General features: G+C 39.6%; 1 protein-coding gene across 1 annotated transcript in view; it reads right to left on the reverse strand.

Annotated features, from left to right (window-relative positions):
* The window catches only part of AKAIN1 (A-kinase anchor inhibitor 1), a 39,863-nt gene extending 20,525 nt beyond the window's left edge, over positions 1-19,338 (reverse strand). Inside the window, exon 1 of the mRNA XM_054693962.1 lies at positions 19,263-19,338. Within this exon, the coding sequence (XP_054549937.1) occupies positions 19,263-19,338 (76 nt within the window). The remainder of the gene's footprint in view (positions 1-19,262) is intronic.
* Between the last annotated feature and the right edge of the window lie 2,250 nt (positions 19,339-21,588).

Raw genomic sequence — 21,588 nt, forward strand, 5'->3', positions numbered from 1 at the left:
GAACAATTTGAAAAATGAGGAAAATAGAAAAGACTGAAATGAAGAGCAAAAATAATACAGAAAAAAATCTATTCCAATTTCTCATTCTTTGAGAATGTTAAAGTTCAAATAAGGCAATTATTTGTCCAAAGTGACAAGCTTGTGCTGTGACAAGAATTTCTATCTCCACATTTTCAGACCAATATCCTTAACTTCAAAGTAAAATTGGAGCATTTAGGCATTTTGAGAATAAGATGAGTGCGATTTGGGGCAGGGGACAGCCATCTTGAGAGGAACCAAGGGAAACATGAATGAGAAATAGAATTTTTAAAAAACGTAATTTATTTCATTAGCAAAAAGAAGGCAAAAACATTTCATTTCATGGTTGCTGTTGAGTGGAATGCACTAACCAGAGCGGGTGCTAGAATGCAGGGTAAAGGGCAGGCGTCAGAAGTAACTGGGAGAACAAACTGTGCCGCTCAGCCCAACCTAGAAAACTAAGCCGATTTGCGAGATTCAGACAGAACCGTGGCAGTGGCTGATATCATTTTAACCATGAAAGTGATAATAGGGCCTCCTTCACAGCCTAGGAATTAATAAGTCCCAGCACTACCCCTATGATAGTGATAGTGATGGCCTGCTTTTCATCCCCAGCCAGGGAGCTGACCCACATGGCATGGCAGAGCTCTCCTGTCTCCAGCCAGGGAGCTGATCCACATGGCATGGCAGACCTCTCCTGTCTCTCCCACTGCCCCCCGCAGCAGTGTATTTCAGTAGATCTGCCTGTTCTGCTCCCCACTCTGTCTCTGGTGAATCCTCTCACCACCACCCCCACCTGTGGCCTGTACACTAGTTCAATAAATAAATAAATAAATAAATAAATAAATAAATAAAATCAATCTTAAAAACTGATAGTAGACAGAAACCAAAAATGAACCTCACAAAGCAAACTAGACACCCAGAGCAGACTTCACTCATAACACCATGGCTGCCCTGGTAAAGACCTGAGTAATAGCGACCAATTGAGAATGAAGTAAAGATATGCAAGTGAATATCCAGATGAGTGTGATCTCACAACCAGTAAAAAAAAATTTATACATAAAAACTTGAATCTACATACTCTAAAAGATTCTAGAGATCAGAATAAAATAACAAATTATGTCGTTTCATGGTCTCATTGTCCCACTTGATCTATTTACAGCCATCATCTCTTAGAAAGGAATCCCAGAAATCAGGAACTGAGAGCTGGGACAGGTAGATCTCACCTCCTGGTCCCCTGTATAAGGATTCAGAGTAATCAAGGCAACCTCTCTCCTGATTTCCCTCTCTGTCTTTACCCGGTGGGCTGGGCCTGACAGAGGAAAGAAATGATACATGAAGATGCTCAAACATTTATTGAACATCTGCTATGTCCGGGCAATATGCTAGGCACTGAGGATATTGAGAGAATCCACATTTCCTATTTCTTAAGACAGTTACAGTAAACCTAGGATAAAATCTGGGTCAGTGAGCAAGCCTCTTAACCCTCTCACCTATATTAACTCATCTTCCAAAACATAATAGAAATGGTATATTTTATAGGATAAATATGAGGATAAAAAGTATAATGTGTAAGTACTATAAAAAATCATAACTATAGCAAGTAAGACTGATGGTCATCTTTCAAATTCTGCTATGAGTTCAAAATTCACATTTTCTACCAATTTCTCTTTATAAAGACCTAAAATGAGCACCACTAGGGACGTAAAGAGGAAAAGGCTCATCCAATTATGGTACAGTGTGTGGAAGCTGAGAACAAAGGGAAAAATAAGAAAGGATGATTTGTTACAGGAAAGATCAAATCTAAGTGACAGGCTTCAAGTAGATAATTGATTTTTCTGATTGGTTTGTGGTTCTCAAAATCTGGCATCCTAAGAATCAGTTAGGATGAATAGTTACAGTGAATATTATAGAGGATGCAGCACAGGAATTTACAAATATAATTGTAACTAAGTAATTTTGATGCAGGTTTCAGGGGGGCCACCCTGGTATTTAGTACTGCCCTTCTGTCTACACCCACAAACATAAGGAAATCAGTGCAAAAAAGGACCACTTTACAATTTATTTATTTAATGGGGACAAACAAGCAGATGATTTAAGTCCCGAAGTTCAAGGTGTGTGCCTTTCCCATCTACAGAATTAGCTAACTGGGGCCTCCCTGGTGGCACTAGGGGTTAAGACGCAACCTATGAAGCAATCCGCAGCCCAGCCGCCGCACACAAGTTCAATCCCCGGCCAGGGAGCTACCCACATGGCACAGCAGACCTCTCCTGACTCGCTTGCTGCTCCCCTCAGCACTGTATTTCAGTCAATCAGTCTGTTCTGTTCCCCTCCCTGTCTGTGGTGAATCTTCTCACCCCCCACACCTCTGGCCTGTACCCCAGTTCTTGTATGCATAAATAAATAAATCTTTTTAAAAAAAGAATTAGCTAACTGTCAAATCTGCACTATACTTTGGGAAACCCTAATTTGATCATTAGCCTTCAAGAAATTTCTAATCATTAATTTTAAAATTCTGACTATTAACAGCATCTACCATCACTGCAGGTCTCAACAAAGGTTATGGAAATTTGATACCAATTCCAGGTTTTCCTTTCTAATTATAGTCAAATTTGCCAAGTAACTAAGGTTTGAGGGTAATATAAGACAGAATCTTTTGTTTAGGGAAAATGGAACTGCTTCTATGATAATTTTTGAATCATTGAAAGGTAAAAAGACAAATCAAGTGGAAAATATTAAAGATTCTACTTTGTAGTAAGGCCAAGATATTATTGGCGAGAAATACCCTCAAATTAGAAGTTCTTTTCTATGGAAAAGTTGATGTTTTCAGTTTAAGTTTTCAGCTATATGATTTAAATTCTTTTTGTGTTAAATTAAAATCATGTTGTCTTTTGGCAGCCTTCAAACTAATTATTCCAATAATTGATTAAAGTTACTAAGTATAAATTAAAATGGCTTCCAAGAAGTAAGAAATACAGAAGATACATCCAAATCTCATGAAGCATTAACAGGTGAACAATATAGAGCATTTGCAAATGGTGAAAAAGAAATGCTGGCAGATAATGTTATCAATATGTGTGCTCAGAGGCTGAACAATATGACTCAATATCTTTTGGATCCATCTGGTATACTTACGAGAATCACATAATGTACTGGCCAGTTTATTTTAAAAATCCAATAATACAACAATTATGTCTTTTTATAAAACTGAGGAGGAGGGGTTGTAATTCTATTAAATGAACAAAAAAGATCATTTGAATACATATCATAGGCAGATATATAGGAAATATTCTGTGTGTAGAAAATCTAGAGCATGAAGAAAAACCAACTATATTTAAATTAAAAATGCACATGGAAATTATTTTATATGATATCATGTTATTCCAGGGGAGGGATAAATTAATTAATATTAGATTATGATAAAGGATGAAAAACATCTCTATTAGAGTCTACTCTTAAAACAAAGCCATTTGCCTTTAAAAGGCTGGAATTCAGTGAAGTAGAGAAGTAAACAATTCACTGCTTGTCATCTGGGGTAGTATTAATACAATTTTGAGCCACTGGAGGGTTGCAGATGTATGACAATATTTATTTATTTTACCAAATGAAATTTTCATTCACTGAAAAAACAATTATCCCTGAAAAAGCAAGTAAAAGCCATGTATCTAATTTCTACTTCATTACTCCTAGTCCAATTAACTCAACTGTTTTGTATAGAGTTGAGAAGACCAAACTCATTCCTACAGTCTAGGATGAACCTGAGGCCTTAGTCCCTTCCAGGAATACAGATCTCTTGTGTGAGTTTTCCTCAACACCTTCCTAGTGGTCATGAGGGAAAAGTGGTTGAAGCTGAGTAGCTTAACAAAATTTCATCATATCTGAAAATATTTGCAGAACTTGCCTTACAAGTAATGCATAGTTATATTTTGTCATCCTGTATTCAAAAAGACAGCTCACAATATTGACATCACTCGCATATAACATAAAAATAAGTTGGTGCAGGGCCTCCCCGGTGGCGCAGCGGTTGAGCCCTGGGTTGCGAAGCTGCCCACAGCCTTTGCAGCACCGGTTCGATCCCCAGCTGCCTTGCGAGGGTCCCACATGGCGCACAGACCTCTCCTGCCGCCCACTGCTCCCCGTCAGTCTGCCTGCTCTTCTCCCTGCTCTGGCTCTGGTGAATTCTCTCACCCTCCCGTGCTTCTGACTGTACCCAGTGCTTGTATAAATAAATAAATAAATAATCTAAAAAAAAAATAAGTTGGTGCAATAATGCATTTCAGGTGGTGATATGTGTAGGGGAAAATGGCCATATCACTATTATTTTTGAATGGATATTAAAAAGTTGGAATTAAGGGCCTCCCCGGTGGCGCAGCGGTTGAGCGCTGGGTTGCGAAGCTGCCCACAGCCTCTGCGGTGCCGGTTCGATCCCTGGCTGCTCCCCTCAGCAGTGTATTTCGTCAGTCTGCCTGCTCTGCTCTCCCCTCTGGCTCTGGTGAATTCTCTCACCCTCCCGTGCTTCTGACTGTGCTCAGTGCTTGTATAAATAAATAAAAAATAAATCTTAAAAAAAAAAATTAAAAAAAAAAGTTGGAATTAAAAGGCACTGATTTTTATTCCATTATGTCAAAAGATAACAAAATTTATAAATAACAGTGTCCTCAATGATTTGAATTAATTTTATTTTTCTAGTCCATTAATTGAATAGTTTTCAACTCATTGTTTCACTTTTCTGTTGTATACCATGTCTTTTATGCTTATGCCAATCTGCCAGTTAAATAAGTTGCAGAGCATGAAAACTATCTGGGGAAGTATGGATCAGTATAAGGCTCATTAAGATAGAAAGATGAGGGTCTCCCTAGTGGCTCAAGGGATTAAGATGCAAACTATGAAGCTATCCGCAGCCACTGCAGCACCAGTTCAATCCCCGGCCAGGGAGATACCCACATAGCGCAGCAGACCTCTACTAACTCGCCCACTTCTCCCCTCAGCAGTGTATTTCAGTCAGTCTGCCTGTTCTGTTCCCCAATCTGTCTCTGGTGAATCCTCTCACCCCCACCTCTGGCCTCTACCTCAGTTCTTATATTCATAAATAAATAAGTCTTAAAAAGAAAAGATAGAAAGATGAACCCAACAAAATATCCTGTTGAAATATTTCCAACTCTGTTTTTATAAATATTTCTGCTCTTAAGTCACCTCTTGCATGCTTTCACTATTTGAAAAATGTAACATGTTTGACTATCTTAGGTGACTGTGACTAGTAATTTCCTATACTAACATATATAGATATTCTCATTATTAAAGAGTAGTGCTCCTTCCTATCATATTAATATAGAAGAGAATAATTAAATGATGCTTTAATGACCCTTCATGTGATTTTTCACTCTTGCATACTTAAAGATTTTTTAAGTTGTATAATAATTAAAGCATTGCAGTCCTAGCACCAAAATATCCAGATTGGTAAGTGGAAAAGAAGAAAAATTCTGGTACCTTCAATTTGGTAAAGATGGCAGTTTAAATGAGCAGAGGGAAGTACTGAGAAAACTGGATAAATGTTTTTTAATATTATTTAAATCTACAATTCCAGATAGAGAAAGAATGGTAAAATTTTTTGAATTGAGACATACATACTAGATATATTACAGTTGATGTATATGGTTGGAGAAGTGAAATTAAGAGAAATGGCACTGAGGAGAGAGGATGATAGAACGAAAAAGAATAAAATACATGGGCTTTACATGGAGTGCTGATGTTGTGCCATGAAGTAAGGAGTGTGATCATTTAAATTCAACATATTTAAAGTCAAAATGAAAGGAAGGCAAAGTAAAAAATATGTAGTGAGTATGTATCTGATCTTGGGGAGAAAAAGTTCTTATAAAGAAAAACAAAGAAAAATAAATAGGCACTAAAAGACAAAAAAAAAAAAAAAGAAGGAAAGAAAGAAACCATAAGGATTGATAAATTTTACTACACTAAAACAAAATCTTATTAAGTCAAGAAAAATAGGGCTTCCCTGGTGGCGCAAGGGGTTAAGCACTGCACTATGAAGCAATGCACAGCCTCTGCAGCATGAGTTTGATCCCCAGCCGGCCAGGAAGCAACATGGCGCAGCAGACCTCTCCTGACTCGCCCGCTGCTCCCCTCAGCAATGTACTTCAGTCAATCTGCCTGTTCTGGTCCCCACTCTGTCCCTGGTGAATCCTCTCACCCTCCACATCTCTGGCCTGTACCCCAGCTCTTGTATGCATAAATAAATAAATCTTTAAAAAAAAAAAGAAAAAAGAAAGAAAAGTAATAATTTTAATGGTCATTAAATTAGGAAAAATACTACATATATGCATATATATATAAAAGTTGTCTTAATATGTAAATAGGATTTGTGAATTGATAATAGCCCCATAAATATGGGTAATTTACAAAAATACAATTATAATGATAAAGTAGATACTAACTTTAGCCTGCACACTTTACAATGCATAAAAATACAAGAAGAAATAAACCCACAACCAAGAAAAGAGACAAAATGGAACATTAGGCACCAGTGAAGAGCAATGTCTACAAATTTCTGGAAGAAGGAAAGCAGGAGAGATTGAGTAGACATAGGAAAGTTGGGGAAAGCCACAGCTTAGACTATACCACAAGAAAAGTGCCAAGAAAGTGTATTCAAGTCAACCAAAGAAAGAGGGAAAATCTGGACTCATAATCCACATTATTATGGTATTAGAAGTCAGACATGGCATTCAACAGGCAGAATGTTTGAAGGCAACAGTATTATGCATTTGTCCTCCCTATTCAGCCCTGTCATCATCCAGAAAAAAACTAAGACAGTAGAATTTTCTCCCTAGGCAAAAGTGAGCCATTAATAATAATAAAATGATAGTTGTGCCCTCCCTCATGTCCACAGGATGTTTGCAGTAGATCTAAGCATCACATCCTCATAACGCAAAATACACAGCAGACACCTACCTATCTGAAACACTAACTCAAAGTGATACCTGCACTCCTGTATTTATTTTAGCACTATTTACAATAGCCAGGTTATGGAAACTATATATTTAGGTGCCCGATGACTACTGTGACAGGAACTTTGTTGCCGCTCTGTGGCCAGAATGTGATGAGGGACATAACGGTCATGGAGCAAGTTTGCAAGGCAAGTCTCTGCCTCTTGACCAGAAGTTCTTATGCCATTTATTGAAAGCATACAGGCTAGTAAAAGCTGATCATGTGACAATGGTATGATGAATAAAGTCTGGAGGCAGAGATTGAAATGGGGGACAAAGTTTTACGAGGAACAGAGGAGGGGACATCTTGACCATATGTCAAGAGACATTTTCGTGTGTGCTGATGTTATCACAGGCAGAGTTATCCTGAGACCACCATGGAGACAGTCTCATAATCAGGTCAGCAGTGGTCTTGGTGTCCCAGGGTCTGCCTCGTGATATGAGCTATACTCCATAGGTAGTCAAGAAATGTTCTGCTGTGATGCAGATAACAAATAGGTCACAGTTGACCATGAGTGGCCAGCTAGTAGCCAGCTCATAGGAACCCACAATTGAGACAAGTGAGTGGATTAAGAAGATATGGCACATACACAAATTGTAACATTACTCAGCTATTTAAAATAAAAATGAAAGCTTGCCATTTGCAACAGCATGGATGGAACTAGAGAGGATTATCCCAGGCAAAATAAGTCAGAAGGACAAAGACAAATGCTGGATGATTTCACTCATAAATGGAATATTAAAAAAAAATCTAAAGAAGCAGACAAAAACAAAACAAAACAAACTCTTGAAACTTGAGGGCAGAACTGAGCCTATTAGAAGGTGGACTATAGAGGATTATTGGGGTTTTGGTGGTGGAAATGGTGTGATAATAGACATTTGTAGATGTGTGAACCTGTATCCGAAAAGCATCAGACATGTTGTCATGTAATGTTACCTCAATAAATGTAATTTTAAAAATAAATAAGAGGGGAAATAAAGTGTATTCCTTCCTTGTAATTGTAAGAGGTAGGAATTTTTAATAAGATGTTGTCCACTCCCCATCCCTTTCCACACTCATTTTAAACAGCAGACTTCCTTTCTTAACTCTCTCCCTTTCTTAGTCCCTGAACCAATCACTGGCAAGAGAAATGGAACTATCATTTTAACCACGACTAGTCAGCATGTTCTGAGTCACATGCATCAAGAGAAACAGGACAAAATCGGGACTCTTCTACACAGATGAGGGAAGAGTTGCCATTTTTTAGGCTGTCATCAGTGTCTACCACATCCAAGTTATCAACTTGGTAGAAATAGCAGGCAGCAACATCCCACTCAAGTGTTTTTAACAATTGAGTCCACAACAGATGTGACTTTTTTTTTAATGGGGCAGATACTCATAAACCATTGTAAGAGAGTGATAAAAATAACCATGAAACAGTGTTTTAAGTTTTATGACATTGTCCTGGCTCTATCTTAAGTATTTTATTTTATTATTATTTTTTAAGATTTATTTATTTATTTATACAAGCACTGGGTACAGTCAGAAGCGCAGGAGGGTGAGAAAATTCACCAGAGCCAGAGCAGGCAGCAGAACAGGCAGACCGTCGAAGTACACTGCTGAGGGGAGCAGCAGGCGGCAGGAGAGGTCTACACGCTATGTGGGACCCTCGCCAGGCGACTGGGGATCCGACTGGTGCTGCAGAGGCTGAGGGCAGCTTCGCAACCCAGCGCTCAACTGCTGCGCCACTGGGGAGGCCCTTAAGTATTTTATTTTTTACTAATCCCCATGCAGACTTTCCTGCAGGCAAGTTGATGCCAGAATACCCACATTTATTTTTACTACATTTCTTTCTACTTTATTTTTTTTTAGATTTATTTATTGGGCCTCCCTGGTGGCGCAAGGGGTTAAGACACAACCTATGAAGCTATCCACAGCCACTGCAACACGAGTTCGAACTCTGGCCAGGGAACTACCCACATGTCACAGCAGACCTCTCCTATCTCACCCACTGCTCCCCTCAGCAGTGTATTTCATCGTTCTGCCTGTTCTGTTCCCTGCTCTGTCTCTGGTGAATCCTCTCACCCCCCAACACACATACCTCTGGCCTGCACCCCAGTTCTAGTATGCATAAAATAAATAAATCTTTAAAAAAATTATCAGAACAGAAGGTCAAAAAAGAAAAACATAACCCACCTCTTTACTTTGTCATTGTCCTAACTCAGTTTTTCTGAGTTACACAAGTAGGTCAAATTAGCTACCACTTATTGAGCACTCGTGTTATCTACTACCCACCAAAAGGTGGGATCATTTCCCTTTTTCTACAGATGAGAAAAGTTGGATCTTGGAAAAGTGAAGTATATCGCTAAAAGTAATACAGCTAATAATTGCACATCACAGTTCCAAGCCAAGTTGCCCAATTCCAAAACTCATGCCCATTCCACTTCATCACCATACTCTCTCCATATATTTAAAATATTACTTTATTTTTAAACCTTTTACCATTTGTGTGTGTCTTTATGTTAATGTTAACCTTCCTCTATGATTCCTGCCTCCAAATCTAGACTCCCTAAAAATGTAGCATTTGGATGGCAGATATTAAACAGGTGCTCATCTTTTCCTATAAGGCAATTCTTTAATAAAAGGGGTACATGTCAGTGAAATAAGCCAGAAAGAAAAACAAAAATATTGGATGGTCTCACTTATAGGAGGAATGTAGAGGATCCAAATAAGGGATCAGGAAAAAAATGTAATTATAATAAAGTAAAATTCAAAATCAACATGCAACTATAAATCGGAGACATTCTGCAGAGGGGGAGAAGGGCATTGAGTCAAAACAGGGGTGGGAAGAGCACAAGGGACTATGGTGACGGTGCACAGGTGAATTGTAGAGGGAATTCCACAGGGACTATACCCAAGATGATAAAGCACACATTGTATAAAAATGAAGACTGATGTAAAAAAATACATAAAATAGTAATAAGAATAATAAGTCAAATATAAATAAATAAATAGATAAATAAATAAAAGGGGTGCATGGAAGGATTAAATAAGAGACCTAGGGTAGATTATATTACTCAGGGTTCTCCAGATAAATATAATCAGTAGGATAAATAGAAAGATACAAAGATAGATAATAGATTAGATAGACCAATTGACTGATTGACAGACAAATGCATGTATGCATACATACATACATATATACATCCATACATATGCAGGCAGACAGATAAGGGCAGGGATGGAGGTGGAGATAGAGATATAGATTTAGAGATAGGGATATGGATATAAGTAGAGAAAGGGATGGGGAGAGAAGGGGAGAGGAGAGAGAGAAAGAGAGGTTTTATGGAACTGACACACACCATTAGCCCATAAAATCTGCAAGGAAGAGTTGATAGTGCAGCCTCCAGTCCAAGGCAGTCTTGAGGAAGAATCCTTCTTCCTCAGGGAACCTCAGTCTTTTCCCTTACCTTACTGATTGGATGAGGCCCCCTTACATTTTGAGGGCTACATGCTGTACTTAAAGTCTACTAATTTAAATGTTAATCACATCCAAAGAATACCTTTCCCAGTAACATCTAGGTTGGTGTTTATCAAAACCTGGGTACCATCACATAATCAAGTTAACACAGAGAATTGACCACTACAGGAGAGTTAGGGGGGAAATTTATAGCAGAAACAAGAAATATACAGCCTATCTATGCAGCCACCACCTGAGACCTGACAGACCATAACAGACACCACTCATCAGCCAAGACCTTCCCCAGTCAGTAAGTTCCGCATAGCAGGAAACCAGGCTAATTTGAACGTAAAATGAAATTCACTTGTCATACATGGCCTGCAAAGTAGTGGAGCTAACTTAGTAGCTCCAGTCTCCTCTACTAGGTCTCTAGAACATCTAATGGACAGATTTAGAAGATGCGGGTAAGTACAAACAAGAGAAGCAATTTCTTTCAATGAACATATTTCTGAGTAAAATGATACAGTTTTATAATAAACTTTATACATAATTATCTAGGAAATAAATCAGTATTCTCTCATTAAGATCTGTTTATATTCACTCTCTACTATAGGAGTTAATGTCCAGCAACTTTTTACCAGTAGCATCTATGTCCTGTGTTGGCCTAAAGTATTCATGAATACAACCATGTGAAATTTTACATTGGGTACAATTATATCTGTATGTAAAACTGGAATGCCTTTTGTATCTTTTGTATTACTGGTTCATACATTTGGGATACTCAAAGATAGTCTGAATTTCAACAATTATATATTATCTGGCAAAAAATGTGGTACTAGCAATTTTGGCAACATTTTGGCAAAAATTCATCTGACTCTATCATGACAAAATACTTTTTTGTTTGCAAAGCTAACTTTGCAAGTCAACAGAAATACACTGCAAGTTAGAAAAAAATCTTAATCTTTTTATAATCAAGTCTATCTTCTAAAAAGATTCCAAGGATCCTTAGAGACATGACATTCATTACTCATCTTAATTAATGAAGTAGAGGTCTATTTCTATGATTGCCAGCTCTGTAACCTTCCATACTGCATGGCCTGACATTAAAGCATAAGCACTCACAACTTTGGCCTTATAGTTGCAGTTCTTTTCCTGGATGGCTGAGCAAGTCTACCTTTCCTTATTTTAAGTTAGTGAGTCACCGTTTACCAAGAATTTGTAGAGTACCCTAGAATACTTTTTATGTTCAAGAATAACAATAGCATATTTATATTTACTGCTTAATATGTGCTAAACATATCATGTATAAATTGACTTAGAGTCTCATGAAGACCATATTAAGTAAGTAGAAGATTCGTGTTTTCAAAAAATAACCAAAGCAATATCTCTGGTCTCCCATGTTCTTGAGAATCTTGCCATCATTCAAGAGATGGAGCCTATTTCTTCTCCCTTGAACTTTTGTAGGCACTTGTGATTGCATCAAGTAGCAGAATATGGTAGAAGGACTATGACATGACTTCCAAGGATAGTTGATACATCTTTCACCTGGATTTTCCTACTTGGGGTGCTCACCATGGAACCCAGCCAACATGCTGTAAGGAGACACAGGCCACATGGAGAGGTCACATATACATGTGGCCTTCCAACCAACAGCACTCAACAAAGATCTAAGTTGGCAGCCAGCATCAACCATCAGCCATGGTAGATGATGCACCGTCAGATGATTCCAGTCCCCAGCACTGGAGTCATCCCAGCAATGCCAAGTGGTACAGAGACTAATTAGCCCTGCCAAGCACCCCTCCCCCAAGCTGAAGATTCATGACCAAAATGAATGGTGCCATTTTGTTAAGCCACTAAGCTTTGTGGTGCACTGTCATGAATTAATAAATAACTAGAAACAGGCTGGGAGTAGTTTATCCTCATTTTACACTCGAGAAAACTGAAGTAGAGACAGACAATATAAATTGCCCAATGACCAACAGCCTGCAAGTAGAATCTGAGCCCAGGCAATATGACCACTAGGGAATAGAAGACTGTGATTATCAAGGTTCTGCTAATGAAGAGCTGTCATGGAAGAAAACAAGAGTGGTATCTAAATTACACACTTTTTTTGTTTTAAAATTTATAGGATGGGGTCTCCCTGGTGGCGCAAGGGGTTAAGACACAGCACTGTGAAGCTGTCCACAGCAGTGCAGCACAAGTTCAATCCTCAGCCTGGGAGGTGACCCACATGGCACAGCAGACCTCTCCTGACCTGCCTGCTGTTCCCCTCAGCAGTGTATTTCAGTCAATCTGCCTGTTCTGTTTCCCACTCTGTCTCTGGTGAATCTTCTTACTCCCCCACACCTCTGGGCTGTACCCCAGTTCTTGTATACATAAAGAAATAAATATTTTTTGAAATAAAATAAAATTTATAGTGGGCCTCCCCTGGTGGCGCAGCGGTTGAGCATTGGGCTGCGAGGCTGCCCGCAGCCTCTGCAGCGCTGGTTCATTCCCCGGCCACTGGCGAGGGTCCCATAAATAAATAAATAAATAAATAAATAAATAAATAAATAAGTAAATAAAATCTATAATATAATTAGATATTTTGAAGGAAGCTAAATGATTTGGTGAAAAGTCTTATTTAAACATAGTCTGAGTCATACTACGTGAAAGATGTTCAATTTCATAATGGTTAAAAATAACTTAATCATTGAAACCCCACAAGTTGATGCTGTAGTGTACAAAATAAAGAGCTCAATAAATGATTCTAATTATTACTAACCATGAAAATCTCAGATCCTCTCTCAGAGAACTGGCTTTTCTGACCATAACACTGCTACATAATACATGTGAATTTTCTTAGGACTAGATAAAGATAATTGCTGAAAGTCTTTTGTGGGATAAAAGAAATTTTTAAATATCAAATCAGAGGACATTGTAGGTGTTTTAGTGAGTGTTGTGTTATAGCTTGAAGCTTTCCAAGTTTCTGCATATTTTTTGCTTTCCAAATCATTGATTCAAGATACTGACATTCTCCCCATGTCCAAAAAGAAGAACAGTCATCAGTGACATGAAAGCCCAACAAAGGCAGCTGGCAACTCCATTGTGAGCCAAAGCAGAAATAAGGGGTTGGCTTTTGTTGTAGTCTACTTGGAATAAAGTGATAGATTTTCTTTTGGAAGGAAAAACATAGTCAAGTCAATTGGCAGTTATTTTTCTACTCTCTGTGCCTAAACATACTAAGCCCCCTTAGGGGTCATGTCTATTTAGCACTGGTCGGGTCTGGCATAGAATTTTTCCCTTAAAAAAATAATCAATTAATATGAACTAAGCTTTGTTACAGATGCGAGGAACTTGGAGATATGATTCAAAGAATTATCCTGATCTCTAGCAAAACAAGTTTAATGAGGTTGGTGATGATGAAACATTTGACTACATGGGCGGTGGTGTGGAGCAGCAGCCAGTTCCTGAGAGCACCTGTCCTGCCTTGGCCTCTTTGGCGCGGCCCCCTTTCTGCCATCTGCCGTGCATGGTTAGAGAGCTAGAAATGGAATTACAGCCAGAGGAAGGGGGTGAGAAATGACAGAATCCAAGCTAATAATTTGAAGTTTTAATTTTTTCTTGATTTGGGGAAACATTAAATAAATAGCAAATTGAAAACATTACAGAGACAGAAACAGAGGAATGAAGGAGGAGGTGAAGGAGTAGGAGAGAGAGATAGGAGAGGAGAAGGATGGGCGAGAGCCAAATCTTTATACAAATATAAGTCCTCCTGCTAATAAATGTTTATCGTCCTGGTTGTATTGATGGAGGATAAGAATAGAATGTTGGAGAGGGGGCATCAAAAGGTCAGAACCTGAAGTTGGGGTCAAAATAATTACCATATTCATTAAACAAGCTATCTAGAAGTAAAGTATTCTGAGGCGCAGACTGAAGACAGGGATATGGAGATTGAGGACCATTGTAAAAGAACCCAGGTCCTTCCCAAATGAGCTAGTCAAAGCAAACAGTGAAAAGAATCCCTAAGCACTAACCCTAGAAATAAATGATTTAACAGCTATTAACAATCCCACAAAGGAATGAGCCCCTCCCAAAGAAAAGAAGACAATAGCAGTGCAATTTGTGCGCTGGCAGGTGCTGGCCAACTCTCTCCCCGCAGGACAGCAGCCTCCTGCCTGCCCGCAACCTGCAACGTGCCAGTGCTTCTCATCACTTACCTCCCACGGCAGAGGCAGCTCTCCTCAAGGCTGCCCGCCTGTGACTTTATAGGCCTCTCTTTTAGCAAACCTGTCCCCTTTGGGAGCAGCTCTTTCTGCCCGCTTGTGTGGTTACAGGGCAACCCTAATGTGAAATGGGCTGCCTAACTGTGGATCCTCACCGCGTGCTAAAAGGGACTTACAATAAGACTCAACTGCAGGCACACACAAAAAGGGTTTATTTACAAAAAGGAGAAATGAAGAAAAGAATAACTCAGGGCGAAAGAGAGATAAATGGGTGACTGGATCCTACCAGTTCTGCTGAGCTGGAACCCCAATACTATGCTGAAAGCCAATAAAAACCAAGGACCCCCGAGGCCCACATGTCTAGTTATGTACCAAACCTGGCTGCTTAACTCCACCCTCAGTTCCCAGCAATCCTCTCTGGGATTTGCGGTCCTTGGTGTCTTAGATTTCTGGTCTGGGGTCCATAAAACCTGTTTGTGGAGTTTGTTCTGGACATCCTCTCCCCCAACAGTGTCTGCAAGCGATGCAGTGAAACAGGACAGATCTCTCTTCCTGCCCTATCAGATAAGCACTCCTATCTGTTGCATTTAACAAGTTTGTCTTCTTGCATTCTAAGGAAAAGGAAGGACATCCCTAAGAGGATAATAAGGAAGATAAATATCTCAGGCAGTTAAACATCAAGTGTTAACAAAGCAAGTTGGTGCCCACCCTGAATCAAAAGGACATGCCTACCTTTGCCCCTCTCCCTTTTGTTTTACACCTTTGTGTAAATAACCCGGCCCTCTGCCAAAGGGCAGGACCTTGGCCTTTAAGAAGAGTCTGCTGCTCTCTTCAGTTTGTTGACAAATTAAACTACTTTCCTTCTTGCTTCCTTTTATTGGCTGAGGGAAACTGAGACTGGCATTCGTCTCGGTATCACAAGTGTCTTTTTCCTTCTCTCCCTGTTCATAATAAACCTGCCCTTTTGGATAACTAACCTCTCTGAGTCATGGAGAAACTCACCCAACATCTCCAAAAGTGACGTCATTGTGACTGCTATGATGATGAGATGATTGAGATCTCACCACAAACAAGTGAGAGAAGACCACACCCAGTATATAAGGCGACAAGCCCACAGTCCTGCCAGTGAGCAGAAGAGGTGCCACTGTGGAAAGACCCTGTGTGGGCAGCAGAGTTAGAATTACCTCTTGAATTCCACTTTAAATGGGATGATTATAAGGTTAAAAAAAAAAAAGATGAAGAGCACCTGAATGTACATCTTCCGAGAAGAGTGTAAAGAATCAGGGGAGCTGCCAGACTATGGAGTTTCCCTTTGAAGTTACATCAGTGGTTCTCAGTCCAAATGCACAATCAACTACCTGGAGAGATTTTAACATGTGCTTCTGCTTAGGGCATGCCACTAGCCACTAGATTTTTATATTACCAACCTGGGTTGGACCCAAAGCATTGATACATTTTAGAATATTCCCAGGTGCCAACACAAAGAACCCCTGAGCTACAGCATAAACTATTATACAGTAGACTGAAACAGGGACCAAGAAGTCAAACATTTATGACCAAATCACAATTCTGACTCTTTTGATGTATTGTATTATATGCTAATTTCCTTTGGGTTTCCCCTTAGTGTTTAACAAAAACCCTACTTAGCAATGCTTAGAAAAATAGGAAAAAGACAGATCAACCCAAGCTTGAGGTAACTCTTTAATAGCACACCTTCATTCTGTCCAGGAGGTAGCAGTGATCCTTAAAAGGGAGATGACCTCAGGCAAAAGATAAACTTCAGGGGTCAGTCTGCCCAGATCAAATACAACTTCTTCCCCTAGAGAGTCTCTCTTCAGGCCTTTAATATGCTCCTAAGGTCAGCATATCTTTACTGTGTTGTTAGGGCAACTGAGATCATTTCTCTATAAGGTATATACATATATCTATATATATTTTAAAGATTTATTTTTTTATTTATATAATAGCTGGGGTAAGGGCCAGAGGCACGGGAGGGTGAGAGGATTCACCAGAGAAACAGAGTGGGGAGCAGAACAGGCAGACAGACCAAAAGCATTGCTGAGGGGAGCAGCAGGTTCTATGGGAGAGGTCTGCCCACGCCATGTGGGAATCTCCCTGGCCAGCCGGGAATCAAACCCAAGCTGCAGAAGCTGTGGACAGCCTCACAGCACTATGCTCAACCCGCTGCGCCACTGGGGAGGCCCTATACATACATATTTTCCTGCTGCCCTCTATAAGACGTATTTATATACATAAGAGGACAAAAGAGACTGTTTCTCTTTCTCCCCCCAGTAGCCCCTGCCTTCCCCCATCTCACACTACAGCACTCACAAACAGGACCCTCATGCTTGACTCAACAACACCAAGAATGGTCAATAGAAAAGATAAACTCATGCTATTTGCAGCAACATGGGTGGAGCTGGAAGGGATTATGCTCAGTAAAATAAGTCAGGAGGAAAAAGAAAAATATCAGATGGTTTCACTTATAGGAGGAATATAGAGGAAACAAACAAGAAATCAGGAAAAAAAAAGACAAAGCTAGCAAACAAACTATAAATCATAAATCAGAGACATTCTGCAGGGGAGGGGGAGGGAGAGAGATCGAAACAGGGGTTAGGAAGAGCACAAGCAACTATAGTGAAGGTTCACCCAGTGACTTGGTGGTGGCAATTTTATGGGGACTATACTTGAAAGGAGAAATCAAGCATTGTACAAAAGTTAACAATGATGTAAATAAATACACAGCACAGATATATTAATTACATTAAAATTTTTAGAAAGAGAGGGGGAAAAAAAGAAAAGGGTTTTGCTACAAGGCAAAGGCTTTAGCCATTCCCCAAGCCAGATTTTCCAAGAAAAGTCAGATGCAGGCAAGGCAGTTAATTTCTCACCAACAGAAGGGACCCACCCTTCCCTTTTGATCCCCCTTTACTCTCTGTCCTCACTCTCAGAATTCTACCTTTACTGTAGAATTCTGTACTCTTTACTGTACTCTTTTACATTAAAGTCCTAGTGTTAATAGGTAGGCTGAGGGGTATCCTGGGACATGCTCTAAATAGGTTCTGTCATCTGCCACATCAAGTGTATCTTCAATAGAAAGGAACTTTAATACAACTAATGTGCAATAAAGAGAAGAGAAGAGAAAGAGTGTAGTTTAAAATAATTTTCAATGAAACACCCAAAGTTACCCATCCCCTCATGGGTAAATGCCCAGCCAAATATGGTTGGCCCAAAGCGGGGCCACTGAGGCCCAAAAGCTTGCCACAAGTCTAAGGCACCTTCTGGTTGGGGACCATTGAAAAGGGGCTGAAGGAGCCGGGCAAATCTGGGATGAAAGGAGCAAAATCAAAACTCAAGTCAAGGTAAAGGCTGCCATTGTCATCCTCCCCACAGGTCTCTCACCATGTCTCTGTCTTTTTCAATTGTCTCCTTCCATATCCCCCAAGTCCAAGGCCAAGAGGCAAGCACAATTTCTTCACAATGTCTCTACCGCATGTGCCTTCTCCAGGCCTTCTTGATCCCTTCCTTCTTTCTCCCAATCTTCTCTAGCTTTTTTTCCTCCCAGCTCAGCTCTGCCCTTCCTTGGGTGGGGCAGGGAACCTGGAGCCTCCCCTTACCCTGGGGATTACTCTATTACTAATGCCTACTACCTCATAGAGCACCTGGCTCAGAGAACATAGGCAGTTTTTTTTTTTTGAAAAATAAATGAAAAAATAAATTATCTAATGTGTTTATAACCCACTCAACTCACCTATTTAAGGTCTTTCTGGATATTTCCCAGTTCCATTCCCCCAAAGACTGCTACTGCCTTATTTCCTGGTCCAAATTGCACATTACCTTCACTATGAGCTATGTTCTGGTCTAAGGTATTGAGTGGAGGATACACCATTAACTCTTTGCTGAGTCTCATTCTAATGGCCAACAGCTCTACTCAACTGATGTGGCTTGTAGCCACAACAAAGAATGGCAATACAAAAACTTTAAAGTTTGTCCTTCTTGACAATTCTTTTTATTTTTTTTTGTTTTGTGTTTTTTTTTAATTTTATTTTTATATTCCCCATACAATTGCAACCCCCTTATTTTGACCCCAACCCCTCCTTTCCCCGCCCTTGACAATTCTTTTTAGACTGAAACAATCATTATTTATCAAATTGTATAGCAAGACCTGATCATGTGGTGAAACAATCTACTCTGAAGCATGAGTCAGATTGTAATTAAGGCTATAGGGAACTTAATTCTAAATCCCCTGGTTATAAATGATCAAAATCTCATCTACTGTACTATAATAAATACATAATTTTATTTTTTATTCCCACAGAAATGTCAAATGAAAATGAGAAGCAGAAATAGGCAATTCCACAGAGATAAAAATTAGCAACTCCTGACAATATAAGATGTGGATTCCATGGAGGCCTCCTACCTAAATATCAAGAAACCCATGATACGTGGCTCATGAGGGGTATCCAGGCAGATATTACATTCATTATTCGAGTGTATTTCTTGATTATCACAAGCATTATTTATGTCATTTTGTTACTGATTATATCTCCTATTATATCATAGTGCAGTGAACAAGTGCCACTTTTCCGAGCCCCACTTACATACGGTCACCGGATTATCATTTCTAGCATGCCATGCCTGGCTGGGGGCAGCTGGGAAGGAGAGAGGTGTGTACATATTTGTGAGGTGCAACAAAGGAGGGAGGGGAAATGTGGAGAGAGACATGTGGGTAGGAGACACACTTAGAAGAGACATGTGGGTAAGAGACATATTGGGAAGCTGTTCCTGGTCCTTGGCAGAGACAATGGTAGCTGTTATCTTTACTTCATGGTAGTTTATATGTTACATTTTGAATTCTGGGTCTTTCTTCTTTTCCAGCTCTCTGGGACCTGACTACTCCCTTCCTTGTGGTTTCCCCACCAGCACTTGCCTTAGATTTGTGGAAAGCTTTGGACACTCAGTTATTCTGCTCTGGGCTGAGCTTATTTGGCAAGGTATTTTGTCCATGAGAGAATGAGTAATTTTTGGAGCATTATTAGGAATGTCCTTGTTGCCTATTCATTCTCTCTCTCCCTTTCTCTTTCTCTCTCTCTGCACATCAAAACTATCAAAGATCTCTCAGACTAAGAGTCTGTTTTCTTTTACTTTGTGCATGTAGATGGTAGGGACCCCCTTTGGAGAATGCACCTCTTAATAGTTTGTGGTCCCTGGGTACCTCTGAGTCACACACAATTTTAAAGAAAAAACAAATTTTAAAGAAAGTGGAAAAGGCATTTCATTTTTGTCTACTAGTTTCAGCATATAAGTCAATTCAAACATTGTGACTGTGACTATTTCAAACATTAAATAGCATTCTAGCGACAAATTATTAAAAAAAAACAGTTCTCACTTGGGATTTACTTTATAAAGTTGCTTCTTACTTAAATAAAATTCACATTATATAGCTAATACACAGTAGGTCTTCTACAAATGTAGCTCCTTACCTTTTCTTATAATCATCCCCTCTGCCCAATAAGCATTTGTCCTGAGAACTAAAATACTAGAGCTCTAAGAGGCTGAATATGACTAGAAAATAACTGTGAATGGCAAAGAGAGCAGATTAACCCAAAGTCACATGTAAGTCAGGAAAGATTTTGGATTTTGTTTTTGAGAACTGGGGTACAGGGCCTCCCTGGTGGTGCAAGGGGTTAAGACGCAATCCATGAAGTTGTCCGTAGTCTCTGCACCACAAATTCGATCCCCTGGCCAGCCAAGGAGCAACCCACATGGTGCAGCATATCTCTCCTGACTCACCGGCTGCTCCCCTCAGCAGTGTACTTCGGTCAATCTGTCTGTTCTGTTTCCCACTCTGTCTCTGGTGAATCCTCTCACCCCCCACACCTCTGGCCTGTGCCCCAGTTCTTGCCTGCATAAATAAATAAATCTTTAAAAAAAACAACTGGGGCACAGGCCAGAGGTGTGGGGGGTGAGAGGATTCACCAGAGACAGAGCAGGGAACAGAACAGGCAGATAGACTGACATACACTGCTGAGGGGAGCAGAGGGCAATACGGAGAGGTCTGCTGCACCATTTGGGTAGCTCCCTGGCCAGCTAGGGATCAAACTCAGCTTCAGAGGCTGCGGGCAGCTTCCCAGTGCTGCACTCCATCCCGTGCGCCACCAGGGAGGCCCAAGTCAGGAAAGCTTTTGAAGGAAAACTCCAACCTTTCTCCTAACATCAAGTTAATGACTGTGTGGTTATTTCACCAACAAAATTTCTTTGTAATAAGAAGGGGAAAAAGGCTTTGTCCCCATGAATTTTCATGTAGGACCAAAGATAATGTTCAAAGAATACTATCTAAGAAAGTGAGTATGTATGGTCATGACACAAGATCACAGAATGTGAATTTAAATTTCAAAAAGAAAAAGGCATAAAGAATGTGAGGCAACATCTCAAATCTCAAAATACAAAATTATTCTGAGTAAATAGTTAAATATTAAAAACATAATACATTATACCCTCATCAGAAAATGATTATTGAGCTTTTAAATTTAGACAAGATCAAAATTATTCAGATCAGCAAGATGGCCATCTGCTTTCAAGTATGCAGCTGCTAGCCTTTAAACAGCAACTTTCCATGATTCATAACTTATTCATCCCAGGATGCACTCAGACATCTGCTTTATCATGAATTCATCTTGTCATAGAATTTTTCTTTAAAGTTTCATAACCTCTACCCAGGTAACATAATGAACCAATAAGTCAGTCTTTTCCATTGAAAGAATCCACTGTATAACTCTCCAAGATTAATGGTCCTATTTTGAAATCATATATATTCATCTGTGTATAAAAAAACATTGTAAATCATTCCCTTTTAAAACAATTAGAACATTAGAAAGGGCTACCATTTAGCCTACTGTGATCCAGGTACTGCATCTTTATCTTCAT

This window comes from Talpa occidentalis, unplaced genomic scaffold, assembly GCF_014898055.3.
Source record: "Talpa occidentalis isolate TD23 unplaced genomic scaffold, MPIMG_talOcc4v2.1 talOcc4.13, whole genome shotgun sequence".
NCBI classification, from domain to species: Eukaryota; Metazoa; Chordata; class Mammalia; order Eulipotyphla; family Talpidae; genus Talpa; species Talpa occidentalis.